At 36.8% G+C, this 15,073-nt stretch overlaps 1 protein-coding gene and 1 long non-coding RNA gene across 2 annotated transcripts in view; one reads left to right on the top strand and one right to left on the bottom strand.

Moving 5' to 3' along the window:
* The window catches only part of PLXDC1 (plexin domain containing 1), a 106,021-nt gene that overhangs the window by 36,965 nt on the left and 53,983 nt on the right, over positions 1–15,073 (top strand). The window contains exons 5-6 of the mRNA XM_051994642.1: positions 2,543–2,665; positions 3,447–3,565. Of these exons, the coding sequence (XP_051850602.1) occupies positions 2,543–2,665; positions 3,447–3,565 (242 nt within the window). The remainder of the gene's footprint in view (positions 1–2,542; positions 2,666–3,446; positions 3,566–15,073) is intronic.
* LOC127560230 (uncharacterized) overlaps positions 3,572–15,073 on the bottom strand; it is a 39,151-nt gene continuing 27,649 nt past the window's right edge. The window contains exon 3 of the long non-coding RNA XR_007953286.1: positions 3,572–4,899. This is a non-coding gene — a long non-coding RNA (uncharacterized LOC127560230). The remainder of the gene's footprint in view (positions 4,900–15,073) is intronic.

Below are 15,073 nucleotides of genomic sequence, written 5' to 3' on the forward strand. Positions count from 1 at the left end.
AGAGAATGAGGGACAGAAAGAAAAGGAATGAGAGAGGGAGGGAGGGACAAAAGGAGGGAGGTGGATTCTCAGAGTAGCACTCTGATGTTCAGAGTTCTGAGAAAGAGTTGCTTTTTGTATGTTTCTATGTTTGGATATTAGTGTCCATGTCTGACTATATATTTTTTTTGTTGTTCAGTTCTGTCCATATATCTTTGTGACCCCCATATATCGTAGTACACCAAGCTTTTCTATTCTCCAGTACCACTTGAAGTCTGAACAAGTTTGTGTTTGTAGTTTCCATGACAATATTTATCCATCTCCTTTTCTGCCATCCCTTTTTCCTTTTGCTTTCAAACCAACCAACCAACATTAGGGTCTTTTCCAGTGAATCCTGTCCTCTCATTATGTGGCCCAAGTATTTAAGTTTCAGCTTTAGTATTTGACCTTCCAGTGTATAGCTTAATTATTTTCTTTTAAGTACTGACTGATTGGATCTCCTTGCAGTCCATATATTTATGTGCATGCATATGGTGGGAAGTGTTGGGAGAATGGGAATGAGGAGAGAGGGAACATGTATAATCCACAGAGCAGTTTATTTCTCTGGAACCTTGACTTTTGAATTTCTGCCTTCTATTGTGTTAGGAATGGGATTAAAAATAAGAAACCCATATTCTGCTTATTTCCCCGGAGTCTTCCCCACATATCATCTGAGTGTAGGGAATAGAATCTTACCTGTGCCCTATGCTCCATTCCAGATCTGTCAGGAATAGAAAGTTGGGATTTGCTCAGAGACAGACTCTTAGAGATCCCTTTCCTCCCTCCCTCCCTCCCTTCCTTCCTTCCTTCCTTTCTTCCTTCCTTCCTTCCTCTCTTTCTTCCTCCCTCTCTTCCTTCCTTCCTTCCTTCCTTCCTTCCTTCCTTCCTTCCTTCCTTCTTTTTTCTTTCTCTTTCTTCCTTCCTTCCTTCCTTCCTTCCTTCTTTTTTCTTTCTCTTTCTTCCTTCCTTCCTTCTTTTCTTCCTTCCTTCCTTCTTTCTTTCTTCCTTCCTTCCTTCCTCCCTCCCTCCCTTCCTCCTTTTCTTTCTTTCTTTCTTCTTTCCTTCCTTCCTTCCTTTCTTCTTTTCTTCCTTTCTTCCTTCCTCCCTCCCTCCTTCTCTTTCTTTCTTGTATGAAAATTCACCTTCTTTCTTTCTCATCTCCTTTTCCCTATTGAAAAAGAAAAAAGAAAACCATTATACCAAATATGTATAGTCAAGCAAAATAAATTCCCCCAATGATCATGTAAAAAAATATGTTTTAATCTGCCTTCAGAGACCTTTTTTTCTATAAGATCCAGATTCAGGGCAGGAGCTCACCTCGTGAGCATTTTTCTGACCATATAACAAGGCAATTCTAGAAGCCACTCTACATCCAATTATAGGCTTTGGACCAGTAGAGATGGGGTTACATATAACTCACATATCTAGGAGGAGGAAAGGAGGAAGGTAGTACTAACAGCTATAACACAAATAAGTAGTTACCTAAAGAAAAAGAAAAGAGTGGTTATGGCTACTAAAAAGTCAGGTGAATTGCAATGAGTCAAGTCTGTCTCTTGGAAAGCTTTCCCCCCCATCTCTGCCCCCTGACTCGCTTGGCTTCTTTTGAGTCCCATCTTAAAGCCCACCTGGGCAGGTAGTCAGGAGATTCCATAGTGCACAAGCACCAGGTCTGAGGTCAGTAAGACTCATCTTCCTGAATTCAAATCTGATCTAATATAGGTACTAGTTGTATGATCCTGGAAATGTCGCTTAACCCAATTTGCCTCAGTTTCCTCATCTGTAAAATAAACTGGAAAAGGAAATGACAAATCACTTCAGTATCTTTGCCAAGAAAATACCGAATAGAATTACAAAGAGTGACACACAACTGAAACTACTGAACAATAAATCCTACCTTCATATCGGAAGCCTTTATCAATCTCTTAATTCTATCACCTTCCCCCTATTGATTATTTCTTATTTATTCTGTATTATAGGTTGTTTGTATGTAGTTGTTTATTTGCATTTTATCTCTGTCAGTTGACAATTATCCTGTGAGAAGTATTTCTTTGTATTCTCAGTGTTTAGCACAGTGTTTGACACAAAGCAGAGGCTTAATAAATGTTTTGGGTTTTTTTGTTTTTGTTTTTGTTTTTGTTTTTTGTTTTTTTACCAAAAAGTGCACTGAGTATTTTCCATGATACAAACACAAATTGTTTTATGTTGTTAACTCCATAATCAAAGCAAATTAGGGATTTATTTCAAAATTACAAAATAATATTTCTCCCAATAGCCAGTTCTGGTTGATTTATTTGTGCTTGGCACATAGTACAGGCTTAATAAATGTTTTGTTTTGTTTTGTTTTTATCAAAAAGTACACTGAGTATTTTCCATGATACAGTTACAAATTGTTTTTTGTTGGTAACTCCATAATCAAACCAAATTATGGATTTATTTCAAAATTACAAAATAATATTTCTCACAATAGCCAGCTCTGGTTGATCTATTTCTGAAGCCTCTTCCTCCTTTCCTCTCCCTCCCATAGGTTTCATCTTCATGGGGGATGTCATCCATCGGATGCTCACAGCCACCCAGTATGTGGCACCTCTGATGGCCAACTTCAACCCTGGATACTCTCCAAATTCCACAGTCACATACTTTGACAATGGTGAGACATGCAGACTCCCTACTTGGCCTCCCCAGTTGCCTAGATTGTCCCTGAAAATTAGAAAGCATTTCAAGGTGGGGAGCACTGTAAGACCCATCACCATTCCCTACTCCTTTTCAAGCTATCTCATCCCTCTCTTTGCCTCTATTTCCACAACTAAGAGAATTATTTTCTTCCCCAGAATATTTCCTGGGCGTCTTTCCAAGGAGAATACAGTTTTTTTTTTCTTTTCATGTCAGTGGGTGGGAATAGGTGTGAAAAAAAAGACATGGCAGAATGTGCTGGTAAATGTTTAATACCAGTTCTATATATGACACACTTTTAAGTTTAATCTGACTTAACATTGTCTCCATCACTTTCTTAAAAATATGTAATCAATAAAATCATCAATGAGGCCTTGATTTATAGCATTTGTCAATTTCCAAGGTACAAATGGAAAATTTAACAATAGATTCTCACAAAGTCAGGTTAGCTCCAATATATTCCTAACTCACTCCTTGGGGACCCAATCTGTAGCCAGTAGTATAATTTTTTTTTTTAAGTGTTAGATTTGGTATCTGAAAATCGGGATTCAAATCACAGCTTTGCCACTTTTCATCTGTGTAATCTCAGGCAAATATCTTGGTCTGTTTCTTCATCTGTTAAAAAAGAGGGTCCATTGGCTCTGAACTCTATGTCCTCAGTATACGTTGGCCATACCCTCTACAGGATCCCTCTCTCAGCCTCCCCACCCCCATCTGTCCTTCCCTTTTCAGCTGGGGTGTCTGCTCCTCTCCCTCAGGGACAGTTTTTGTGGTCCAGTGGGATCATGTCTACCTCCAGGGCCATGAGAATACAGGGAGCTTCACCTTCCAGGCAGCTCTGCACATCGACGGCAGGATTGTCTTTGGCTACAAGGAGGTAAGTAAAGGAATTGACAGGCTGCCCAGTCTGAGAAGCAATCTAGTGTAATAGAACACTGGACCTGGAGTTAAGAAAGAGATGGGTTCAAATGATGTCTCTTGACTCTTACTGGATATGTGTCAACAGGCAACTCTAAGCCACAGTATCCTCTTTTATAAAATGGGGATAAGAATCAACAATAATAATACTATCTATAAAACACAATCTCCAGTGTGTTTCATGACGAAATAGAAATGGCATTAAAGAAAATAAAATTGAGAACAATAACTGGGCCAGATCAAATATACACAGAGATCTATGTGGGAGATGATGTAATTTTAAAATCATTGAAACATCTTCTCAGATATATTAATGATGCTGAATAATTAGGGAAATAATGGGTGTTAATACTGCCCCCATAGGATATAAAAGAGACATCAATAACAACTGACCCATTTCATCTCTGTAGAATCCTTTTTGTGAATAAAAGCAAAAGAAAATAAAGGGAGAATTATACTTCAATTTATACTTAGATTTCACATCAGTTCTTCCATGGAGGTAGATAGCATTTTTCCTCATAAATCCTTTGGATTCATCTTAGATCATTTTATTGATCAAATATTCAAGTCTTTCACAGTTGATCATTACAAAATTGCTTTTACTGTGCACAATGATCTATCAGGTCTTTTCACTTCACTTTGCATCAGCTGATCATGTTTTTCTGAAGCCAACTCACTCATCATTTCTTGTAGCACAATTGTACTCCACCACAATCACATGTTACCACTTATTCAGCAATTCTCCATTCCGTGAGTTTCCCCTCAACTTCCTTTTTTTTTTGTCACCACAAAAAGCTGCTATCAATATTTTTGTATGTGTAATTCCTTTTGGTTTATCTTTGATTTCTTTGGGATACAGCTCTAGTAGGGATATTGCTGGATCAAAGAGTATATATAGTCTTATAGCCATCTAATTCCAAATTGTTCTCCAGAATGTATTAATTTTTGCTTTTGCTTTGTCTGAGATCATAGCTGCTATCCCTGCTTTTTTTTTTAACTTTAGCTGAAGCATATCAGATTCTGTTCCAGTTCTTTATTTTTATCTCTGTGTATCTTTCTGCTTTATGTGTCTCCTGTAAACAACATATTGTTGGATTCTGTTTTTTAATCCTTTCTGTTATCCACTTCTGTTTTATGATTTATATTCCATTTATTTAGCTCATCCCATTCACATCCACAGTTGTGATTACTGTGTATTTACCTCCATTTCATTTTCTTCTATTTCTTCTTCTTCTTCTCTCTCTTTTCATCCTGTCCCTTCTCAAAAGTCTGTTTTGCCTTTGACCACTGCCTCTGTGGGGACATTTAATGGGAATTCATTTTTGTCATCCACTTAATCACTCAGCTAAAGATCATGAACTTCTGAAAATATAATCTACCATATTAACAAATCCAGCATTGAAACACTAAAATATTTCATTGTAATTAGAAGAAATTTTTAAAGAAGCAAAGATGATTCAAGTAACAAAGACAGTATCATTGACATTCATCAGCAAGTACAATCTTAGCCTTTTCCCCCTGAGTAGTTTGGTAAACATGACCCTCTAAACTCATTACTCTGATTATGAAGAATGAAGAATAGGGAACAGAATTCACCTTGTAGCCTCTGAATTTTCACAAGATTGTCAGCTAGTGTCTGTTACTCTCCTTCCACCCAGATGTCTGTGAAGCTTCAGGGACCTTATGGCAGGCATGGATTCTTAATACTATCACTGTGGTCTTGGGTCTTTTCCCCTGGTTCTAACACTAGTTAAAAAAAAAAAAACTTTCATTTAAACCCTATCCTCTTAAGGTTAGAGAAAAATTAAATAATTAGGGGCACAAGTAGAACTCTATATATAAAAAAGAAGAAGTCAGGGTTCTCATCTCTGGTGGTCAAAATAGAACCCACAGACAGAGTTGGTTATGAAAAAACATTTCCCTCAACAGGGAAATAGAAGACAAAGAGGAATAAGGAGAAGGAAAAATTAGAGAACAAATTAAGATTTTAATCCTGAGGAACTAAATTCTGAGAATGTACAGAAATATTTATAGTAGAATCTGGGGAGATGGCCATAAGTTGATTGCTGAACAAATTATGACATATAAATGTGGTGAAATGCTGTTGTGCTGTAGGGAATTATTTAGGTTTCAGAAAAACTTGGGAGCTGATACAGAGTGAAAAAAGCAGAACCAGTAAAATAGTATATACAAAGACAACAATAGTATAAAGAAAAATAACTGTGAAAGACTTAGGAATTCTGATCAGTATAATTACCAACCCTGTTTCTAGAGAATTAATACCCTGACAGAGAGATGAATGATAACAAAATGCAGAATGAAACATATTTTTTGGACGTAGCCAATGCAGAAATTTGTCTTGCTTGACCATACACCCTTATAACAGGAGTTTGGTTGTTGTTTTTTTCTTTATCAATTGGTAAGAGGGGATAAAATGTGAATTTTTGCTAATTGATCAAAACATAAATAAAATTTTAAACTCACTAATTTTTTTTAAAAGTTCTTTTCTCTCATCTGAATAATACTTGCCACTATTACCCTAATTCCTAATTGTGTACATTGCCTCATGGGACATGAAGTCCTGAACATTTCTCCAAGTGATTATGCTCAGGCATTCTGGGGAATATATTATTATTCGGTTGTACTTGTATATATTTTCTTCTTATTTAAAAAAAATTAAAGTTTCTGTAGATTATACTGAATACAAGTTCTAGTTTCATTACATGATATGAAATAACATCTATATTAAAATTACATACTATAGACCAGAGATCACTTGCAATTCATAAAACATATTATAATGTCAAGACTGCATATCATAGACAAAATACATAGGTTGGATGCAGGTCCATGGTACATAGTTTTGTATTAGCTAGGTTGGATATGATAATTACAAACAGGATCCCAAACAAATATAGAGAACAGGGAGAATCCTGTACCGAGTGTGTAATAGTTTCAGTGCTGCTACAGCCAAGCATCTGCTATCTATGCTTAAAATGAATGCTGATTTCCAGTCTAGAAGAGAAAGTAAAAAGGCTTGAGAAATAGCTCTGTTCTCCGGGTTATCCCCCAAAATAGAAAAATCAAAAATTACAGAAGAAAGGCTTCAATGTGAGAAAAAAAAAAAAAGGAGAAAAGATCTTTAAAGTTACAGGGGAGCCCTGCTATGTGTTAGGAGATTGGAGGATGGAATGTCATTAACTAAAAAGAAAAGGGAGCTAATACCTGGAGCTAAGAAATAAAGATGAGGCTCTGCCTAAAAAAGTAGAAAACTGTAAAAAGAAAGCAACTACTTCAAAAAACAGTGCAGCTGCATAAGGATCTCAGGTGAGCAATCACTCATAGGGTTCAGAGGAAGTAGGCAAGTAGTAATAATTAGTAAATTCCTGCTGAAAGGTACCTAATTGATTATTTGTTAACCTGATAACAATAGGTCTTCTGCCTAGGGCAAGTGTCCAAGTCATAACAGAGAACCTAATTTGTTAAACCTGGTGACTATTACTCATTTCTAATCATTCAACGGGGCACAAATTATAAAGCCAGAAGGTAGCTTAGATAGCAGTGATGACAATTACAGAGTCTGGGGAAGGAACCTAAAGACCTTCACAGGTCTTTATTATCAGTACTGCCCACTTAAGTCAAAGAGTTTAAAAAAATACATTCAGATTTGGGGAGGAATTATAAATTAATTAAGAATATAATGTCTGAGAATGAGTTTTGGATTTTTGAACTATGGCTTACAATTTAGAAATGACAGGCTGTTGGTTAGGTATGAAATATATCTTTCTGGAAAGACTGGGAAGAATAGATTTGTCTCTTTTCTTGCAAGTTTAATAAAAAAGACTTTACACTGAAAAGTAAAGATGATGGAAAAAAGTAGTTATGCATATCTACCATCTAGATACTATAGAGAACTGCTATGTAAAAAGAAGAATGGCAGTGGAGATACCTAGAAATTCATAGGAGATTAAATCAAGTAAAGGAACCAGTAATAAGAAGCAAAGATCTCAGATGCCTGTACACAGATGCACCAAATACAGTTTTTACATTTTGTTAACAAGAAGAATTAAGGATTTGAATGTATATCTTGTTAGCAAGATAAGCTGGGGACTTCAAAATAAGAAGACAAACTTGAAATCATAGATTTCAGAGACTTGGTGGGATGAGATCCATTACTGGAATATGACTCTGGAATGGCATTCCATATTTAAAACAAAACAAAAACAAGCTAGATAAAATGAGTAAGTTGAATAATATTATATAGTAACCCTGTGGGCTACTTCCCCATCTTTTGGTTGTAGGTTGTGCACTTAGAGAGTGCTACTATCTCAAGTTCTAGTAGTGTCTTGTGGGTATTAAGCTTCTAAAAATATAGCCCATGAGTCCCCACCAGTGTCCTCATTAACAATCACCTGATTAGACACAACTCTTAGCAAAGGCATTTACTAAAATTGCATGGCAAAAAATTGTAGCTATATAATATTCCCCTTCCCAGTTACCTGGGATACACTCTCCCACACCTATATGTACCATCTTTGAGAAAGAATGGTCATAAGCTTAAAGTTTAATAATAATGAAGTGTAAAAATAATAATAATAATAATAACGAAGCATAATGTAGTAAACATGTACCGTAGAAACTCTGATCTAGAACTCTGCTCTAGTCCATCTGAGTGGCTGATAAATCCTTGACTGCAATTTCCATATTGAAGAAGATCCAGTCATACTGCTTATTCTCTACTATTAGTTTATCTTTAGGCTTATTCCACCTCCATGATGGTTGCCTACCTCCTTTTCTGCTTTTATTAATCACTTGTTAAGGAACAGAAGACATATCAAATTATATGATAAGCCAAAAATTGGAGATTTGGCTTAACAATCTGGATGATAGGATTTAAAAATATTTTAACAGGGTAGAACACTGGACCAATTGAATAAAATGAAACTTAATGGGGATAAATTCCACATGAGTTCAAGAAATCAATTTAAAAATATTTAATGAGAAAAACATTGCTAGATAGCAGTTCATGTGACAAAAGATCTAGGGGTAAGTCAATAGTCAAGAAAGTGAATGTGATCTTATATTGCATTAAAAGAGATTTAGAATTGGAAGAGACCTCTGAGATTATTTAGTTCAACTCCTCCATTTTATAATTGAGAAAATAAAGGCCCAGAGAAATTTAAATGACTTAACCAAGATCACACAGGTAATAAGCCTACTATCCACATACCACTTCTGTAGTATTATGTTCAAATCAAGGAATCATATTTTTGAAAGAATATAGGAAGACAACCATGATAGTAGAAGTCCATAAGTTCATTCATGTGAAGACTGGTTGAAGAAATTGGCTATGTTTAGCCTCAAGAAGAAAAGACTTTTGGAGGAGGAAGGAAGGAATGGAAATGTATTTTAGATATTTATATGGTTTTCATGTGGACTTCCGGTTAAGATGGCGGAGAGGAGGCACCCAGCTGTGTAGCTCCACGCTTTCTCTCACTATCCATTTCATTACAAGCCTCTGAATTGATGCTTGACTGAAAAAAAACCCCACATATAGTTACCAAGAGAAGCCATCCTTGAGATTCGCCAAGAAAGGTCTGTCTTTACTGGAGGGCTGGGACGGTTTTAGATCGGGTGCAGGTGGCGGGCAGCGGCAGTGAGAGCACGGGAGCAGACTGGAGAGGGGGTGGGGAGTGATCGCAGCCGTCTCTGCGGGGAGAGCTTCGCTACAGGACTGGATACTTTGCTCCGGCAGCAAGTCAGCAGCCCAGCAGAGAAGCTAAAAACACCGGGGGTGAAGAATACAACCCCAAACAGCTGGAGTCTCTCGGGACCTGGCCGTCCCCCCCTTCCCCCCCCCCCCCCCCACAGTGACTCAGCACGCTTTGGGATCTCAGAGCGCATGCGCAACACAGTCCTGCTAGTGCCTCACTGCTGCCCCCCCCCGCCCCCCCCACTGCAGTCTGTAGAGGAAGTTCAGTAACACACCCAGCCCCTCCCCCAAAGAAAGACTCCAGTTTTTTCTGTTTTTCTTTGCTAGTTTGTCTTTGATTATTAGACAGAATGAGCAAGAAACTGAAGAGGACTTTAACCCTTGACAACTTCTATATAGATAGAAAGCAGACTCTAAATCCTGAGGAGACTAAAAACAGACAGTCCCCAGGTGAATCCCCAAAGGAGGAGATCATCTGTTCCTCAGCACAGATGAACTTCATAGAAGTAATTTAAAAGGCTCTCACAAGGGAGCTAGAAGAAAAATGGGGAAAGCAGAGTGAGGCTTGGGAAAAGGAGAGGGAAGCTTGGGAAAAGCAGAGGGAAGCTTGGGAAAAGGAGAGGGAGGCTTGGCAAAAGAGCCTGGAGAAGTCAGTTAAAGAGAGAGTGGATAAAGAAGTAAAATCCTTGAAAAATAGGATTGGTGAACTGGAAAACAAAATTGGCGAAATGGAAAAAAATTCCACAGAACAAAAGAACTCAATGGGACAATTAGAAAAAGATTTTAAAAAAGTGAGTGAAGAAAATACTTCACTGAAAATCAGAATTGAACAATTGGAATTGAATGACTCGAGGAGACAAGAAGAATCAGTCAAGCAAATCCAAAAAAATCAAACAATGGAAAAGAATGTGAAATACCTTCTGGGGAAGACAACAGACCTGGAAAACAGATCCAGGAGAGACAATCTGAGAATTATTGGACTTCCAGAAAAACATGATGAAAAAAAGAGCCTGGACACTATTTTCCAGGAAATTATCAAAGAGAACTGCCCAGAAGTCATAGGAACAGAGGAAAAAATAAACATTGAAAGGATTCATCGATCACCCACTGAAAGGGATCCTAAAATCAAAACACCAAGGAATATAGTGGCCAAATGCCAGAACCCTCAGACGAAGGAAAAAATATTGCAAGCGGCTAGAAAAACCCAATTCAAGTATCAAGGAGCCACAATAAGGATCACCCAGGATCTGGCAGCATCCACATTAAAAAATCGAAGGGCCTGGAATATATGGTTTTCATGTGAAGGAAGGCCATAAGATCAGAAATTTACATCCAGAAAAGATTCCAGAGGTCATCTGGTACAAGCCCTTCATTTTACAGATGAAGAAATGAAGTCATAGAACTTAAGTGATTTGCTTCTTTTAATGCAACAAAGGGCCACATTCATTTTCTTTATTGCCATATCACACTATTGACTTATATCAAGCTGACAATCCATTAACCCTATATCTTTTGAACATGAAGTACTATCTAGTAATAATTTCTTATTTAAATACTTTGAAAGTTGATTCATTGAACTCATGTGGAAGTCTTTACATTTATTCCTATTAAATTTCATTTTATTGGTCCAATGTTTTACCTTGTCAAGATGTTTTTGAGTCCTATCATGCAGACTATTAAGGTAATTCTCTGATTTTTGTGTTAGTTTATTAACTTGATAATCAAGATATCTGTTCCTTAATCCAAGTTGTGGTTAATAAAGTTAGAGAAAGAGATAGGCAGCCATTGTGGAAATGGGACAGAATTGAGATTTGAACTTAGGTCCACTAATTCTAAAGCTATTTCAACTATAAAGGGTTATCTCCCATATGGGATTAACCTTGTTTTGTTTCATCCCAGATAGAAATAGAAACAATGGGGAAAAGTTTCAAAGAGGTAAATTTAAGCTTGAAATATATAATAATATAATAACAACAGACATTTATTTGAAACCTCAAAGTTTGCAAAAAGCTTTTTGCATATAATCATATTTAGGCCCCACAGCAACCCTATGAGGTTAGTACCACTGAAAAAACAGACCCAAAGCTTAAGTGATTTGCTCCTAGTCACACAGCTAGGATCAGAGGTGGGTTGCAAAGCCAGTTCTTCCTGACTCTATATCTGTTATTCTATTCACCATAACACACTAGAAAATCTTCCTAACAATTAAAGCTCTCCTAAAATGGAGTGAGCTGCCTCAGGAAGAATTGAATTTCTTTTCACTGAAGGTTCTTAAGCAAAAGATAGATGACCATTTGCATCAGAGATCCTTCTTGGGATCCTGAGATCTTTTCCTCAAAGGCATCAGAGATCCTTTCTAATCTTGAGAACCTGTGAGACTCAACACACAGATCATATGCAGATACATATACATTACATCACATACCAGGTTGCAAACTCTGGACCAGATATCATTATATAGTGCATGTGTAGGCACATTTGTTATAAGGAAAAGACCAAAGAACCAAGAAACTGCCTCATTCAGCTGATATCTTTGCTGGAATATGGTGCCCAAGGGCAACAGCAGTTAAGAATATAAATTAATTTGTAAAAACTTATGCAAGATGATGGAAGATTATAAGCCATATAAAAATAATGAGAAGTAGTAGAAGAAGAAGAAGTAAATTTAAAGAAATTTCGGTGAGATACTCAGTTAACCAAAACCAATCCCCAAAGTATTTAGTGATGAAACTGGAAAGACAACAGACAAACATTAGAAAATATCAGCAAAGATTTTTTTTTAAAGTAGCTCAGATTTGCATCTTAGTGATAATTTTTAAAAATTCTATTTTATTATATTTTTAGAGTAGATATTTTATTTTACTTTTCTCTCTTTTATTTTATTTAAAAAAATAAAATAAGAAAAAAAGAAAACCAGATAGGGATACAAAATAAAAAAGAACATTGTCATGTGCCCAGCAGAACATCAGGGAGGATTCAAAATATATAATATCAAATTACCAGTTCAAGAAAATATACATATTAGTAGAAGAAATTATATTCATAAGTGTTCATTTTTACTTTCTTGTAAATCATTCTTTTGTTCTCTGCTGCACATCTTTTTAATTTTATTTTTCCCCTTTTCATCTCCACCACCACTCTCAAGCAGTCTGTAGTTAAAAAAGGATATATTTGTGTATACATATGTAGATATATACATACACCCACACACACACATATTTTTCCTGTCCCTATTGACTCTTTGCTTAATTTTGCTCCTTAACTTGCCCTGCTATTAACCTCCCCACCCCACCCCCAACGGATTCCTCCCTTGTCTTCTTCCCTACTCTTTTCAGCAAAAATTTTATTTAAAAAAAAAAAAAAAACCTCTTTTTACCATCAAACAATGAAGTCACCACATTTGTTCTGTTCTAACACAGTCCTGATTATGCAGCCTAAGGGAATAGAAATGGCACTGAAAGAAAGGCAGAAAAATAACCAGGACCTTCCCAAACTGAAACATCCGTTCTTGGCCATCACTTTTTTATGCGTATCACCTCCTCCTATTTGAATGTAAGCTTCTTGAGGGCAGGGACTGTCTCATTTTTATAATTGTAGCCCTAGCATTTAGTAGATTGCTTGTCACATAATAAGCATTTTTAATAAGGTGCCTTTTATCCATTCATTCTACAAAAAAGAAGTTTAGGCTGAAGGGACACAATTCTGACAGCACCAAGGAATAAATCCTTTAGTTATTTGAAAAAGAGAGGACACTTTCATCCTCCACATCCATTATGTCAGATTGATATTCCTGAAGCACAGACCTAATCATTTCACTCCCCTGTTTGAGAAACTCCAGTGGTTCCTAATTGTTTCTAGAATCCAATCCTCTGCTTGGCTTTTGAAACCTTGGATAACCTTTCTAACTTACCTTTCCAAGAAAATTGAAATGTAATTGGAAAAAATGAAAAATAAAATTTCAAAAGAAAAAAAAAAAGAATGGTAACATTACTCTCCTTCACATACTCTGTGGTCCAGACTTTTTTGTTATTCCTACAGCACAATTCTCACATATTCTCAATCAGTAAACTTCAGCAGCTTCCTGTTAATCCTAGGATCAAATATTGTTTCAGCTTTTTTTGCATCCTTTTTTAATTTTTAATTTTTTGTGTGTAAGTTGTATATTGTACATAATGACATTATAATAAACTATGTATTTAGAAGCTCCCATCTCCTGTCACCCTGTCTTTGAACAAGCTGTCCCCTTGTGTCTGTAATGCCCTGCTTCCTCTTCACTACTAAGAAACCCTAGGTTTCTTCAAAGTTCAGCTCAAATTGTATGAGGCTACTACTAGCCTCATACTAGTAGTAGTAGTAGCATTTATTGCATTTATTTTATATATCCTTGTCCAGTACTGAGAAACCACGTTGTACTCACAAGGGCTGCAGTTCCACAGTTATTCTATAGCTAGACATTTGGTTACTGGACTGAGGTTGATACTAAGGAAGCCTGACTTTTAATTAAAGGAATTAGGTTATCTATTCTAAAATTTATTTTTCTGCTAATAAACCTTTTCATTTAGGGACAATAGTATGTATAGTAAAGTTATGGCTTTCAAAACTAAGAGATTCCCCAAAGGTGGAGAAGCCGGAATTAAAAGAAGTACTCAAAACATACTATTTATCAATTCTAAAACAAGAAATTTATTTCTACACAGAAAGATCTGCTAATCATGGAAAAATTACAGTGCACATTAATAAAATTACCCAGATTCAGGAACCTGTTACCATGGTAACAATAGATTGGATGGGTAATGTTTAAACACTTAGAATATAAAACAGTTTGCAGCACTGCTAATTAGCCATTTTACATTTCATCTGGGTTAGGTACTGTTCAACTACATAACTAAATTCTGTCTTCTTTCCTTCTCCCAACATCTCTGATACAGGATTTTAGCACAGATTTTTATAACAAATTTGTTTACCATTAGGGACAGTGAAACTAACATATTTATCTTCTCACTTCCATAGCCACTGCCACTTCAGGAACCTTTTGAAGGTCTCTCAGGAACCTTTAGAATTTATAGTTATTTACCAATTAGAACACATCTATGGCATTTGTCTAATTTCTGGAATAAATAATTCAAAGGCAAAGGGAGCCAGTGGCCCTTCACACAAACCCATCTAGTTGAATCCATATTCTACCTTCCCTCTCTCCCATTGATCAGAGACACAGGATGCTACTTGGAGCGTTATGGCCAAAAGAGCACTGGCTAGAAACTCTCTTTGAATAGATCTGGCATCAAGCTTCATAATAACACCTAATGTTGCATGGGAATCTAAATCTCACCTTGACTGAGGTGCTCAGCGTTGTGGATGACCAGGGAAGTAAAAGGGAAGTTGATAGAATATTCAGGGAGAAGATAATTTGCCTTCAAGGCTCTTTAGGAATGGGCCACTGAGAGCACAAGAGTACCAGATCAGATCCATCTGACCTCGATGGAGAAGGCTGGGTCAAGCCAGCTGGGAGCTGGGCCGGGGGCAGAGGCAAAGAAGTTTGGGCTGCACTTGTGCCCTGGAATCATTAGCAGGCTTGTAACATCATAGAATCTGAAGAAGGGTCCCCAGCACGGTGGGTGGAGTCCTTCTGGAGGATTCCTAGGAGGGCATGAATTAGAGTGAAACAGGATGAGAAGGACAGGTAAAGGTATTGATCTGCTTTGAGGGATGGGATTGTCCATATCAATGGGATCACACATCCACTGTAGCCTCACA

Source organism: Antechinus flavipes, chromosome 4, assembly GCF_016432865.1.
Source record: "Antechinus flavipes isolate AdamAnt ecotype Samford, QLD, Australia chromosome 4, AdamAnt_v2, whole genome shotgun sequence".
Classification (NCBI taxonomy): Eukaryota; Metazoa; Chordata; class Mammalia; order Dasyuromorphia; family Dasyuridae; genus Antechinus; species Antechinus flavipes.